Source organism: Vulpes vulpes, unplaced genomic scaffold (assembly GCF_048418805.1).
Source record: "Vulpes vulpes isolate BD-2025 unplaced genomic scaffold, VulVul3 u000000689, whole genome shotgun sequence".
NCBI lineage: Eukaryota > Metazoa > Chordata > Mammalia > Carnivora > Canidae > Vulpes > Vulpes vulpes.
The window spans coordinates 509-15,902 of NW_027325772.1; the positions used below are offsets into that span (position 1 = coordinate 509).

At 50.4% G+C, this 15,394-nt stretch overlaps 2 protein-coding genes across 2 annotated transcripts; both read right to left on the minus strand.

The window, feature by feature from the left end:
• Window positions 1-4,285: 4,285 nt before the first annotated feature.
• LOC140597297 (putative pleckstrin homology domain-containing family M member 1P) lies at window positions 4,286-14,507 on the minus strand. Its single transcript, XM_072745403.1, is given in 5 exon segments — window positions 4,286-4,794; window positions 6,992-7,532; window positions 7,535-8,068; window positions 11,291-11,561; window positions 11,769-14,507. Coding segments are annotated over 3 exon segments (1,152 nt in total). The 5' UTR covers window positions 7,952-8,068; window positions 11,291-11,561; window positions 11,769-14,507; the 3' UTR covers window positions 4,286-4,600.
• LOC140597298 (large ribosomal subunit protein eL18-like) lies at window positions 9,659-10,320 on the minus strand. Its single transcript, XM_072745404.1, has one exon. It carries the CDS (start codon window positions 10,273-10,275, stop codon window positions 9,952-9,954), a length of 324 nt encoding a protein of 107 aa, XP_072601505.1. The 5' UTR covers window positions 10,276-10,320; the 3' UTR covers window positions 9,659-9,951.
• Window positions 14,508-15,394: the final 887 nt, after the last annotated feature.

The window sequence follows — 15,394 nt, forward strand, 5'->3', positions numbered from 1 at the left end:
GACCAGGGCTCAGCTGGCTGCTCTGGGAGCCTAAGAGGAATCAGCCTCTCCCTCATGCCTAAGAGAGAGCTCCCTGCAGCAGCCCCCTTGTTGAGAGTCCTACAGGGCCTATACTGGGCACCACTTGGGGCCTCAAGCAACCATGCAGGAATGGCCCTGGGAGGACAGTAGCCAGGACTCTAGAGCTACAGCCCATCAAAGTGGTGGTCTCTGTGCCAAGCCTGTGTGGAGGAGTGGCTGGGGGCACGGGAGGAATGTGAGGGGCTTATGAGCCGCTCCCTGTGCCCAAACACCCAGGAACAAAGCCCAAGTGAACAGGAGGCACCAGCTCGTCCACCTGGGGTCTTCCCTCCTGAGGGCCCTATGGGTGAGGAGGTTTACAAAGGGCCCAGAAAGATCCTAAGTTCATGCTGCAGCACAGCATCACTTCCGGACCCTGTGTAGGTCCCTAGGCTCTGGGGGCTGAGAAGCTTCTCAAAGGACATCCTGAGGGTCCCGCCCCAGTCTTGCCCCCTTCTGAGGATTTGGGGAGGGATGCTGTGCTGGATGGCAACAAAGCAGCCCTGGAGGGAGGACTGGGTAGGAAAGGGCCAGGCTACGCCGCCCTTGCCTCCCAGCCTCCCAACCACACTCACTTTCCTCCTTGCACCCTCTCTCCATCCAAGTTCTCTCTGTTCTTTCCATGTATGCAGCCTTTGTTCATGGCCTGCACACACTCTTTTTTTCTATCTGGATCACTCACTCTTGAGTCTCTTCCCTTTCTAAATTTCTACTCATTCTTCAGGTCTCACCTTATTTGTTAAGTTCCTCCTGGAAGGCTTCCCTGCTCTGCCCTCCTCCAATCCTCTTAAAGTGCTCACAGTGGTACTTCTAAGCATCCTGCCTCCCTCCCAGCTCCCTCCCTGTTGTAGCCATTGGCTTATTCATCTGCCTTCCCCTCTAGAGAGTAGATCCTGGGTCTGCCTTGCTCAGCGTTGAGCCCACAAGCCTGGTATCTTCGAATGTTCTCAGTAAATATCTGTTGAATGAATGAATGAATGAATGAATGAATGAATGAATGAATGAATTCATGAACAGGTAAAAGCCACTCTCCAAGTATGTGGTCATTTCCCAAACCCAATGGGAAAGTGATTTCTGCCCAGCCCTGGCATTTCTCCCAAGAGGGCATCTTGTGGTGGGGCTAGCTGTGTGTGTGTGTGTGTGTGTGTGTGTGTGTGTGTGTGTGTGTGTGTGGGCGTCCAGGATGCTGAGCTCTTTCAGAGCTCTGCTTTGGCACAGGCTCAGGTAATCCCCCAGAAGCTTCCGCTGCTCCTGGCATCGCCCGATGAGGTGGATCTGCTCCACATGCTCATACAGCGAGGTGTTCACCAGCTGCAGGTTGATGAGGGGCTGGGTCCGGATCTGCATCAGGAACTTCAGGGCCTGCCGGCAGATCTTGGGCACACCACATAGTGGGGATGGAACAGGATGGTGAGCGCCTCTGGGATGGGCACGGTCTTACTACTCACTCACCCAGCTCCAAGGGACATGGTGCCATCTTCATTTTACAAACGAGAGAACTGAGGCTCAGGGTCGAAGTGACTGGGCCTATGTCCATAGCTCAGAAAAGTCAAGATCTGACCCCAGTTAACCTAATGCCCAGACCTATTCTCCCTCCACGGCACCAGCTGTTGCCCTTCTCTCCCTGGGCCCACAGACCCTTCCCATTCTTTCCTGTCTTGCCAGCCCCCACTTTCCTGCCTCATGGAACAGGCACTGCCTGAGGCCAACCATGCAGGAACCAGGTGACTGTCTGAGTCAGGCTCCAGCCACAGGAAGCCACAGATCAGAGCCGGCTTAAGGAGGTTTTCCATCTTCCCTAGCGCTTGCCAGCAGCACCAAACCAGACTCCCCCAAGTCCCTGTGTGGAGGTGAGCGATCAATCCCAGGCTTTCCCAACTGATAGGGTGTTGCAGGTCCCACTTTCAGTCCTGACCCTAATGCCAAAGCCAGTTACTGAGAACCTACCATGTGCCAGACAGAGATCCTCAGCCCCATCCTTTCCTCATGCTTATGACATTCGAGTGGGGAAGGTGTCATCATCCCCATTTTCTAGATGAAGTGAAGGCTCACAGAAGCTAAAGTGGCCTATCTAATCTACCTGCAGAAAGTGGAGCCCGGGTCTAATCTGAAGTGTGGTCTTTGCACAGATGGCTGTTTCATCAACTAACGAGAAGTTTCTCTCCCCTTCAGTGTCCTCCTCACTGTGACGAGAAGGATGGAGGAGGGATCCCTGGGTGGCGCAGCGGTTTGGCGCCTGCCTTTGGCCCAGGGCACGATCCTGGAGACCCGGGATCGAATCCCACATCGGCTCCCGGTGCATGGAGCCTGCTTCTCCCTCTGCCTATGTCTCTGCCTCTCTCTCTGTCTCTGTGTGTGACTATCATAAATAAATAAAAATTAAAAGAAAAAAATTTAAAAAATCATGTAAAAAAAAAAAAAGAGAAGGATGGAGGAGCTGAGACGTTCTTCACCATCAACTTGGTGGTGAATTCAAGTCAGAATTGAATTTGAATCCCAACTCTATCACTTCCTAGCAGTGTGACCCTGTGACAATTACTGAACCTCTCCGTGACTCAGTTTCCTTGTCTGTAAAGTGGGGAAAATAAAAGCACCTCCCTTATGGGATTATTTTGAGTTCAGATAAAAAGAAAATCCGTAAGCTCCTGTCACATACCATATCCTCAGGAATGGGAGCTGCCTTCAGACTCTGAGTGTCCGTGTGGCCCAGCTGGCCCCTGAAGCGTCGGGAATGTAACAGGGCCCTTGGGAGATGGTCACACTGGGGGCTTAGGAGACTCTGGCCTCCTGTCATCCAGTTCCACTGCCATCTCTTGCCTCTCCCAGCAACAGACAACTCCTTTTACCATTTCTCAAGCCCTGATGTACCAGCCTGTGACCTGATGGGCAGTCGAGCAGCAAAGGCCCGGGGACTCCTCTCAGACTGCTCTTCTCCATATCCCCTGGCCTGTCCCATGACTCGCTTCAAGCCTTGGGCGAGGCTCTGATGAAATCACACAGAGGAATGCGTGCTGAAAACTGCCAAGTGCTATGGACAGGCAGGAGCTTCCTGCTCCCCCGGACTGTTCCTGGCCTGTGGGCTTGCAGGCCTGTCTAGGCGAGGAAGTATCCCTGGTCCTTCGCTGACATGCTGCCAAGTGCCAGCCAGACCCTGCACAAATGGGTCAGCCAGCGGTAACAGTGAACAATAAGGCCCCTCACCCACGAGCCAGGCACTTTCTATTTCGAATGTTCCTGTCTTTCCCAGGCCAGGGATCTCTGAGAGAGCGAGAGCTGGATATTTCCTGATCTCAGACATACTCAGAAAAGTACTGTCATTTTCTGGTAGGGAGAAGGAAGTGGCACAAGGATTGCAGCAATAAATAAGAAGATGGCTTAACCAGTGTCCGGGTGTTGCAAATAGTGAGTGTGTTTTACGGCCAAAGAATGATTTGCATTTGTGGTGGTTCTGAGTTAAATGTTCTATGTGTAGTTAGTTAAATACTTACCACTGAGGGCAGGAGTGAGGACAAGGTAACCAACCAAAAAGCCAAAGTGAAGCTACTGTTCTTGGGGTTCCAGTCTCCAGCACAGTGGAGGCTGGGGTGACACACAACCCTTCCCTGCACTCTGAGGACACATCTGCACATCAAGGTTGCTCAGCCAGTAGGCCTGGAGCTTGTGAGAAGCAAATCCCTTCCTTATGCTTCTGTGTCTGTCTTAAACAGAAATCTGTGCCTTTGGGGTGAAGCCAAGCTTGTGTTCTTAGAAGCAGGCCCTGACCAAGTGAACCAGGGGCCAAAGGTGTGACAGGCCTCAGGAGAAGGAAAGGGCTCTGATGTAGGGGCTCTGAGAGACTGGTGGGTCCTGTCTCTGTTAGTTCTTACACAACCCTGAGGCGCACACTTATTAATCCCTCCTTAGAGACCAGGAAACTAAAGCTAAATAATTTGCTAATGGTAACACAGTTAGGTAAATGGTAAGCTCAGGTGTAGAGGAAGAAATGTGAATGATCCTGGGATACATCCAATTCAAAAGCACTTGGTGAACATAAAACAGTACCCAAGACTAAGTGATGCTAAGTCGACAAGGCAAGTTCTAAAGCAGTATGAGTCCAGGATGATCCCAACTTTACAAACGGGTGGAAACAGATCCATGGAAAAGGCTGACTGCTCCAAGGGGAGGTGCAGCTGGTTGGCCAGCCCACCCACCCACCTGTCCATCCACATCCATCCACAATCCGGTTATATATGTAATCTATCCTAATTATCCTTCCTAACCTGCCTATCCTCGTCTGTCTGTCTATCTATCCATCTGGCTGCTGGTACCTTAGTTTTGTCTGTAGCCATGGGGAGCTGCAGAGAATCATCCTTAGACCTCTACCTGAGGATCAAGGCAGACACTGACAGAGCTCTGCTCAAGGCTATAGACCAGCACTGCATTTTTTGCTTGCTGGCTCCCCCTCCATCATGGGGCCTGAACCAGTGACCCAGGCTTCCCGAGAGCCAGCCTCCTTTACAGAGATGAAGAGCAGCAGCAAAGAAGTATGATCATTCGTCTGTCACTTAGCAGCCTTGTGTGGCCACAACAGGCTGGGCTCAGGGCTTACCGGGCACTTGGTCAGGTCCCAGTTGTGGATGCTCCTGGCCGGAATCACCGAGGCATCATCTTGGTGGCCGATGTCACAGTAATAGAGGCCAGAGAAGGCACAAAGCTTGGGTTGTACAAATGAGAAGCCAATCTGTCGGGAGCAGCCTGGGGAGAAGGACAGTGGGAGAGTGAGCAGTGGCAGGTACAAACAATGCAGAAGTTACTAAGCAGAAGGACCAACTCCTTAAGGGAAGGATAGATTAAAAAGGATAGAGAGATAAAACCACCCTCACTCATATGCACCCCACCAAATAACCCTATTAATTAGTCTTTATAGCAGAACACCTTTAGCAATTATTGTTGCCATTTTACAGCTGAAACATTGGTGCCCAGAATGGTGGAGACCTGCCCAGTCATGGGACGATTACACGGCATAGCTGGGCACTGGATTTGGGTTAGGTTGCTGTTAGAGCCCACATCCTCTTCTGTGTAGCTGTGTTCAGTGTTTCCACTGCTTGCTCACCGGTGCCAACCTTCTGTAGGTCTGCCCCTCCACTGAGGCCCAGAAGAAAAGCAACCAAGTTGGGCCTCGGTAAGCAGGGTGGGAGCTGGGGACCTGGGGCCGGCCACAGGGAGTGGGTGGGGAAGCCAGCAGAAGGCAGGCGCTGTCTGGACATTGCCTGGGGCCAGCCTGGAGTCAGAGATGCCTGGCCCCGCAGGATGGTGGTGCAGAGCCAGGCTTTAGCCCCTCTGCTAGAGGTCCTTCCACAGCAGCGGGCAGTGAGAAGTAGAGTGGGGTATGTCCGGGGTAAAGCAAAGGCCTGGCTCAAATCCTGAGTGCATGCCTGTCTCCCACAGGGCCAGGGGAGAGTCTAGCCTTGGGACTAGAAGGGCCACCTCTTCTGTTTAATAGCTGCCTCACCCTAACCCTTCACTGAATTTTTGCAAGGTTCTGTTTCAGTGTCTATAAAAGTCTACTGTTACTTGCTTTCCTGTGGAGAGATCACAAAGTTTAAATGAGAGGAGATTTTGAAAGTGCCTTGCAAACTATGAATACAGCCAAATGTCAATGGTGGGTATCTGCTTAGCCACAGAGCTGTGCTTGCAGCAAGAAGGAAGCCCAGCTCCTCAGATTCAGTCTCGCCCCACGAGCTGGTAGGTGACAGGCACAGTAAGAGCCGCCCCCTGCCACCATTCACACCCACTGGGGGACTCTCCTCATAAGCCATGGGGTCCCTGCCTTCACCCTAAGCCTAACACCCACAGGTTGAAGATACCGAGTGCAAGTGTTAGAGGTTCGCAGGGGGAGGGAGTGATCTGGGACTTGAAAACGTTTTCTGCAGGAAGAAAACCGACCACTTCCTTCCGGATGCCCGAAGCCGACTTTCCTTTCAAGTCCCACAGGCTCTAGCCAACTCTAGCCTCAAAGGCTCGCAGCCATGTCTCCTGTTATGGCACTCTGCAGCAGGGCAACGTTTTCACGGTTCACCTGGAGAACCAAGGTGATGGAAATGGGTGTCTGGGTCCCTGTGGGGGCCTGGCTAGAGCAAGGTTCTAGGACTGTCAAGGTCCTCATCTGGCTCTACCATGGGATAGGTATTGTGAGGAATAAATGAAACAATCCAAATAAAGCAGCTGGCCCAGTGCACCCAAAGGAGAATCAGATTCAATGATGGCAATAATATAGCAGGTGTACTGACTTAGAATAATATCTATAATGTATTCTTAAGTAGAAAAAAAACAAGTTGCATAACAATATAAATAGCTGTGCTGTCTCAAACAGTGGCCATAAGCCACAGGTGCCCATTTCAGTTTAAATACCTTTACGTTAAAGTGAAAATTCAGTTCCTTCCATCATAATAGCTACATTTGAAGTATTCAGGAGCCAGATGCGGCTTGTAGTTACCATAGTGGACAGCATAGATCTAGAACATTTTCATCATCAGAGAAGTTCTGTTGCACAGAACAGAGTAGTATGAGCCCATTTTTGTAGCCAAAAAAGACTGTGTGCACTTGCAAAAGCATGCAGAAATATTTGGAAGGATGCCATGTCCCTGCTCCAGAAGAAGCTAACGATATGGTAATATGATGATGAAAGGGTGGAGACCAGAGCTCCCTGGATGGAACTCCCTAGGCAGAGAGCAGCACTTCGAAGAGCTGCCACCCACAGGTGCCAACCCTTGGCAGGGGTGCTGGCCTGCGTGGGTGCCGGGGAGAAGCAGGGGCAATTTGCCGCAACATCCCAAGGGTGGCGTGGGGGCAGAGATGGAGAGCCAGGAAAGGGCAGAGCGCCTAAATTAGGAAGCCGACTCGAGGCAGAGGAGGTGAGTGTACTGGGGGTGGTGGGAAGGCAAGCGGGCACCTGCACAGAAGCAGCCCTGGGAGTCAAGGCCTTTCTCCGTGGGGATGGCCACCAGGCACTGCAGTAGGAAGCCGTTCTCCCTCGTGGCGAACTGCAGCACCTCCTGACAGTTCTCATCCAGACTGCCTCCCAGTGTCACCACCTCCTCAGCTGTCTCCAAGTAGGACGCCAGGACCTTGCGCACCAGCACCCTCCATAGAGCAGCCTCCTCAGCATTCCCAGCCTGCAGCTTCAGGACAGCCTTGGCCGTGAGGATTTTGAAGCAAGATGGGCCCCCAAGGCTCGTGTCTGGCAGGATATCTCGGATGGTCTCAATTCCATGACTGTCACTTAACATCCTCTCATTGTTTCTCACTCGGAAGCATTTCAGAGACTCCAAGGATAGGGAGAAAATATAGGGCACCCAAGTCCTGTCAGTGTACAGGTACAGAAGGGATTCTTTAATAGTATCTGGCTCGGGAACTTGGGCAGAAGACCAGCAGAACTGTGTGCCCTGGAGGGTTTCAGACTCGGTGAGCAGGTCTGGGTGGGAGGGGAGGCCATCCTCGGGGTTGCTGGGGGGTCCTCAGGCTGCTCTGGGTACTGGATGTTCACCCACTCATCCTCCTGCTGGGGCCGGCACTTCTGCAGGGCATCCCACACCCGGTCCAGCCAGCCAGTCCTCATCTTCATCCTGGGAGGAGGCCGCAGTGCCAGCTTCCTGCCAGAGAAGACCAGCTCAAAGTGGCCATCGCTGTGTGCTGGCCCCACAGACTCATAGCGCAGCAGTGAGCAGTTCTCCACGCAGGTGCGCTCCTCGGTGTTCAGGTAGAGGTGGAACTCCAGAGGGGAGAACTCGCAGAAGAGCTCCTTCCAAATGCCCGTCGCCCCTCGCCGCTCCACGGTGCCCAGCTTCATGAGACCCCGGAATGGGCTGGACAGCCCTGGGGGCAGAAAGGGGCACTTTAGACAGCGGGCCATCCCTCTACCTCTGAGGCCCTGCAGCGGGTGTGGACAGTGGCTGCCACCAGAATAAATTTGAGCACTTTCATCCTGTCCTCACCCTCAGCTTGTTGACCTTGTTTCTGAATTGTTTATCTGAGATTAAAAAAACACTCAAAAGATGACCTCCACAGACCCCTTGCTACAGCATCTGTACCCACACTCTGACATCCCCCTTGTCACCAGGGATGAACTGACAGCTCAGTCTGAGGCCAACCCCTCTGTTTGAGCAGAGGACCCCCGCCCCCACCTATTCAGGGATAAGGGCATCTCTCCATCAACCCCTCCTCCCTCTCCCGTGTCACTGTTTTCTCCCCTCCCTCCTGGATCATTCCCACCAGCACACAAACACGCTGTTATTTCTGCCATCTTTAAAAATAGCCTTCTTGACGGCCCTCACATCTCTAATGACCACCCTGTTCCTTCGTCCCCCAAGGAGGTATCACAACGATCTCAAGTTCCCCAATTCCCATTCCATCTTGAATCTGCTCCAGTCAGGCTTCTGTCCCCTCCTTCCACTGAAACTGTGCTTGGAAAGCCCCATGCCCTCCTGGTCACCAAATCCAAAGGCTAATCCTTAGTCCCCATCTGGCCTGACCCATCAGCATCACTGGACACAGCTGAGCCCTCCTTCCCTCATGAAACACTTCCCTCACTTGACGGCTGAGGACTGCCACTATGGGTCCTCCTCTGCCCTAACGGGCCACTCTTCTGTCCCCTGGGCTTGCTCTTCCTTCTCTCCCTGACATCTCAACATTGGAGCACCTTAGGGCTCCGCCCTGGGCCTCTTCTTCAGCGATACCCACATCCTACCTGATCTTACCCACATTCAGGGCTTTATGCCAACAATGCCCTGGTTTTTATCCCCAGCCTGAACCTCGCCCTTGAACCTCAGATTCAGATCTCCACCTGCTGTGTGTACGTCTAATATCTAGTATGTAATATCCCCTTAAAGTTAACACGCCTGAAGTGAATTCCTGACCCTCCCACTGCAAGCCAACTTCTCTCCCAACATTCCTCATCTCATAAATGGCACACTGTATTCTTCTAGCTGCTTGGGCTAAAAACCCTGCAGTTATCCTTGATTCCCTTTCTTCCACATCCCATCTCCAGTCTATCTGCAAATCCTGCTGGCATAGCCCAGAAACCCCATTTCTTACCACCTCCATCGCTACCATACGGGCTCAGCTGGCCATCACCCCTGGCCTGGCTTATGGTGAGAGCCTCCTGACTGGTCTCTCTCCCTGAGAGAGCCAGGATGCCCCCCCCCCTTAAAGGAAGTCAGACCATGTCCCTCTGCCCCGAACCCTGCAATGGCTGCCATCTTCCTCAGAGCAAAAGCTAATGGCCCTTCTGTGGCCTGAGAGGCCCTCTGTCACTTCGCCCTCATCTCCTCAGTTTCCTGGGCATGTGCCCAGCACAGGTGCTTTGCATTTGTTCCCTGCTTGAGACACACAGGTCGCTCCATGCCTTCTTCCCTCCCTTCCTTCACATCTCCTCACATGTCACCTTATTTATGAGGGCCCCCTTGGCCATCCCATACAAAACAGTACACTCCCCATCTTGGAACTCCCCAGTTTACTCTTCTCCATGGCAATGATTATCACCAGCCCATACTGTACCTTTCCCTGTTCATTTTCTTATTTCCTGTCTCTCTCTCTCTCTCTCTCTCTCTCTCTCTCTCTCTCTTTTTTTTAGCATTCAAAATCTTTTTAATAACAAGGCAGGATCTGGGGTTAGTTTTTGTAGTCTCGGCTGGCCCTGTGGCCTCTGGCACGCTCGAACTTCCGGCCCTTGGGTCTCATGTAGGGTTTGGTGTGGCTGTGTGGGGTTCCTGGGGCCTTGCCAAAGTGTCTGTACACCTCTCGGCCCTTGTGTGGACCAGAGAGTAAGACGGTGCCACAACCCTTAGGGGAGTCCAGGGCCAACTGATCGAAGGTGAGGATCTTGCCTCCAGCTTTGAGGATGCGGCTCCGGGCTCAGCGACTCACGTGCAGTGCACACACCTTCAGCTTGGGCACCTCCTGGACACGCACGTCATCGGTTATGGTTCCTACAACCACAGCTGTTTTGTTTTCCCGGCCAGGCAGTTTCATCTTCCGGATCATCCGGGAAAGGGACAGAGGTGGCCGGTTGGTGCGACTCATGAACAACCTCTTCAGTACAACCTGGTTAAAGGTAGAGTTGGTTCGTCTGGCCAGAAACCTGTACAGCTTGACCAACAGTCTCAGGTAGATGTCCTGGCTCTTGGGCTCCTTGTGCCGAACCTTTCGGTCCTTGTTGTGGTGGATGTCGACTCCCATGATGGCGCCTCCAGCTCAGCCAGGTCCGGAAAGAGAGAACCTTATTTCCTGTCTCTTGCACTAGGACAGAAGTCTATGAAGACAGAGACTTTATTTCACTTCCTGCATGTCCCCAGCACCTAGAGCAGCCTGGCATATCACAGACAACTATCTGCTGAATGAGCACGTGTAGAAATGCTCCGTTTCATAGGGAGTCTGCCTATGACAGGGGATCCGAAAGACACGTAGTTTTCTCTCTCCCACCCTGGACTAGCCTTGGAGATTTCAAACAATTGTATAGGGTCTTCCTATCCTTCAGGGAACCTGACAGCCTAGGTGTGAAGCACATTCTCTGGCATGGTTACAATTACCACATGGACATAAAGAAAAACCTAAAGAAGCCAGCATGGAGACCAGGGCTCTACCCATACTCCTTAAGCCAGGAACCTGGCAAGAATTGTCTGTTGGGTCACTGCAAACACAAAACGAAGCGAGAAAGAGATGGACTCCAGGACTCCAGGTCATACTTTTTTGTTTATGAGGATTATGGAAAAATTAGGTTATGGTTATTGAACGCATTGTAGAATTTCACAGGGTATCACTGTAAACAGCACATACAGGACACTAACTAGAGCTGATAACACCCCACCAGAGCCATCAAACAAGCCAACTAAGATGAAGGCCTTGGGAAGGGACATTGAGATGCCATCAGGAGGCACGGTTTGCTCTAGGCTCCAGATAGAACCCAGAATTTTGTATAATCATATGGCTTCAGGGGAAAAGTTTCAATATTTCAATATACGAAACAGGTTTTTGAGTATTTTTTTGTCGAGATATTATGAGAAAATGTAGTACTTCTCCTGAAATGCTTTCCCGAATTACTCAGCATGGTGCTCCATATTACATTTGGGGAAGAGGTTGTGCTTGTAAGGAGAAGACACCCCCCAGCTGGTAATGGATAAGGGGCCATTAGCCCTGCTCTCTGGAAGGCCCTATGCCTGCAGTGCGAGGTCGCCAGAGCCCTGCGGCCACCTACCCATCTGCCGGCGGTGCACAACCCTGAAGTTCTTATGCTCCTATGCAGCAGCTGCCTTGCTTCTCCTGCTTCCTGGGGAAGGCACACAGGCTTTGTCTAAGGATCCTGTGGAGAAGCTTTTTCTCGGTTCTTGGGAACAACGCCTGAGGAGACTAGGCCTTGACTCAGGCGACCCTCCAAAAGGAGCCGCAGAGCACTCTGAGGGGCTCTCTGTGGGAGGCTCTTGAGGAGGCCTGTAGAAATCATCCTCTGAGATCCAGCTCTTGTTTTTCTAGTGGAAAAGAGTGAAGACAGAGGTTGTTTTCAATGAACATCTTTATCAAGACACAATTTGCCTATCATTAAATTAATCTATGCCACATTTGCAGTTTAAGAGTTTCAGTGTGTTCACAGAGTTGTGCAACCATCACCACAATCTAAGTTGAGGATGCTTTCATTACTCCAAAAAGAAAGCCCATGCCCATGAGTGGTCACTCACCATTTCCCCTCAACTGCTCCGGTTCTAGGCAAGCAATAATCTACATTCTGTTTCCACTGATTTGTCCATTCTGCATGTTTCATAAAAATGGAATCTTCTAACACATGGGCTTTGCATCTGCCTTCTTCCCCTCAGCATCAGGTTTTCAGGGTCTGTCTGTGTTACAGTAGCTGTGAGTACTTCATTCCTCTTTATTACTAAATGGTATCCCATGGTACAGATGTACCACACTGTTTGCTCACCAGCTGACGGGCATTAGGGTTGTTTCCCCTTTGTGGTGATTATGAATGCTGCTGCTGTGAACATTCATGTCCAAGATTTTGTGTGGACATACATTTTCCCATTTCCTTGGGCACATACCTGTGAGTGGAAGTGACGGGTCATATGGTTAAATGTGTCCAGCTTTCTGAGGAATTTTTCTTTCTTTTTTTAATTATAGAATTCAGGTCACACAGCTCTTAGAGACAAATGAACCTGGATTTGAGATCCTTTTTTTTTTTTTAAAGATTTTATTTATCCATTCATGAGAGACACACACAGAGAGAGGCAGAGACACAGGCAGAGGGAGAAACAGGCTCCACGCAGGGAGCCCGATGTGGGACTCTATCCTGGGACTCAAGGATCACCCCCTGGGCTGAAGGCAGGCGCTAAATTGCTGAGCCACCCAGGTATCCCATTTTCTCAGGAATTTTTAAACTGTTTTCCCTAGTGGCTCTACCATTTTAGAATGACACCAGCCACATATGAGGATTTTGATTTCTCCACATCCTCTCTACCATTTTTTTGTTTTCTATTTGATTATAGCCATCCTGATGGGTGTAAAGTACCATTTTGTGGTTTAGGCTTGCAATTTCCCCAATGTCTAATGACACAGCAATCTTTCTTATGCTTAGTGGACATTGGTAGATCTGTCTATTTGGAGAAATGTCTATTCAAATCCTTTGCCCATTTTTAAATTGGTTTGTCTTTTGGTCCTTGTGCTATAGGTTGAATTGTATCCCCCACAAAGATATGTTAAAATCCTAAGCCCCAGTATCTCAGAATGTGATCTTTTTTGGAAGTAGGGTTGTTGCAGATGTAATTAGTTAAGATGAAATCATGCTGGGAGAGGGTGAACCCTTCATCCAATGTGATTGGTCTTCTTTAAGAGGAGAAAAGACATACACACAGAGGAGAATCCCAAGAGAAGACAGAGACACAGAACAAGAAAGCCATGTGATGACAGGGGCAGAGCTTGGAGTGATGGGTCTCTGAGCCAAGGAACATCAAGGGTTAATATCAAAGATTGCCGGCAACTCCAAGCTGAGAGAAGGGTGCAGAACATATTCCTTTTCAGAACCTCCAGATGGAACCAACCCTGACAACATCTGGATTTTGGACTTCTAGCTCCCAGAACTATCACAGAACGTGTTTCTGTGTTGTTTTGAGCCATCTAGTTTATGGTATTTTATTACAGAGGCCTTAGGAAACAAATACAAGTTGTAAGGGTTCTTTATATATTCTAGGGTATATGGGTTGCTAGGCTTATAGCATATTTATGGTTGGCAAATAATTTTTCCAATTCTGGGGGTTGTCTGTTCACTTTCTTGCTGGTGCTTTCGAGGCATGAAATTTAAAAATCTTTTTTGAAGTCCAACATATTTTTTTGGACTATTTTTTTTCTTTGTCTCTGCCTTTGGTGTTAGAGGTGAGACGCCATTGCCTAAGCCAAGGTCACTCCTATGTCTTATGCTAAAAGCTTTATAGTTTTAGCTCTTACACTTAGGTCTATCATCTATTTTAAATTAATTTTTGTGTATAGGGCGAGGAAGGGGTCCACCTTTATTCTTTCACATGTGGATATCCCCTTATCCCAGCATCAGTTGTTGAAGGACTGTAGAATTTTTCAGCCCTGCTTATCAGGTTTGAGATGAGGGACGCATGGGTGAGCAGGACCCAGAGTCCTCACTGACCACCTGTGCTGGGGCTCCTCACTTCTGAGCAGGCTCCTGAAGCCCCAGGGAGCCAGGCCCTGCCCCTGCCCTTCTGTCGCTGTGGAGTCTGAAGTTGTTCACTGGCTGGGAGAAGTGGGATGGGTCTAGGGTCAGGGGATTGTGGGATTGGATTTTTTTTTTCACTATTTGAGGCACTCCCTGACTTTCTGTGCCTAAGCATGGATGAGCAGAGGCAAGAAGAAAGCTGGTTGGACTGCCCTAAGTGGCTGTCTACACAGAGGAAATGACTCACACAAGGGGTGGGCTCAGCCCAGCTGTTTTGTTAAGTGTCACCAACCTCACCCTGAAGTTGCTATTTCCAACCCCTAAATCAGATTGACCTCCTTGCCCTATAGACAAGGAAGGGGAGCAGGGCTTAGACTGCCCTAGAAGGATTGTTTTGGACTGTTTAATCCACTCAGATACTATATAGCTCCTTAAGCCAAGAGTGAAGAGCTCGGAGTCTGGAGCATGGGGGCCTCACAATGCTGGGTCTCCAGGGCTTCCTCTGAAAACCCTCAGAATTAGCAGGTGCTTCCTTCTGCCAGTGACAGGATAATGTGTCAATCAGGGTGGCTACTTGAGGACCATCTGCAACAGACAATTCTGAACAAAGCCTGCCTAGGCCAGAATGACCCAGGGGAGGTCCCTGAGGAAAATGGGCAGGAGGAACCTCACTGAGCCTGGGGCACATACCTGGGAAGTCTTGTGGCCTCCCAGCTCCAGCTGATGGCTCTAAAGGGAGAGACCACTATTTTTTAGTCTCAGCTCAGGGGTTATCTATCACCTCCTCCTGAAAGCTTTCCTTACTATTCCCCAGTCTACACTCCTCCCACATTCCACCTGAGTCAGGGACCCCTTTGAGCGTCCATGGCATTCTTTGCTCATGCCCAGCCTAGCACCCACAAAGCTGTTTGCAAGTTTTCATTTTTCTTTTTGCCTGGCACAGAGTTATAACAGATGAGGGAATAAATCTTGACTATCCAAACATCTGTAGCATAAAAGAAGAAGGGTGGGGCGAGGGGACTGGAAGGAACGAGCCAAATGTGAATTGAGAGGTGATGTATGTTCATTGGTGAGGGCTTCTCTCTCTGAGGAGGTGAGGTTGACTACTAGGAAATATTCAGACACAGTCCAGCGGCCACAGCTCAGCCACCAGGAAATGATACTCCAGGGAAACATCTTTTGTTCAATAGAGAAAAACAGTTGGAACACTGGGTCCTCGCAGCTTTTGTGCACAGGCCTGAATACAGCTCTGTAGCTGTGCCCCAGCCAAGGCTTTTTCCTCATGAAGTGGGGAGGGTGGAGTGCACCACGGTTGCCCTTCTCTCTCCCCTTCCTGCCACCTTCATACCTTCTGCTCACTCAGGGTCCCTCATCTGGCCAGTTCCCTGCCCCTTTAACAGTGGGGGAAACCACCATTGACCAAAGGTCGAAGCCCAAGCAGTGCCTGCCACTAGGTACCCAAGACACAGGAATGCCACTTGAGTTACTAAAGGTACAGGATGCTGCAAACAAACAACTTTTAGGTCTCAGAGGGGAGTTGGGCTGAGGAGGGAGCTACTAGGTGTCTGGACTGTTTTCAGAAAAAGTGCTTTTTGTCCAGTCTATTCTCATATCAGGCAGAAAAATGTTGCCTATACTCTGGCCTGG

Coding starts and splice junctions, on each gene's coding strand:
- LOC140597298 (XM_072745404.1), bottom strand. CDS start 10,275: ATGGGAGTCGACATCCACCACAACAAGGACCGAAAGGTTCGGCACAAG.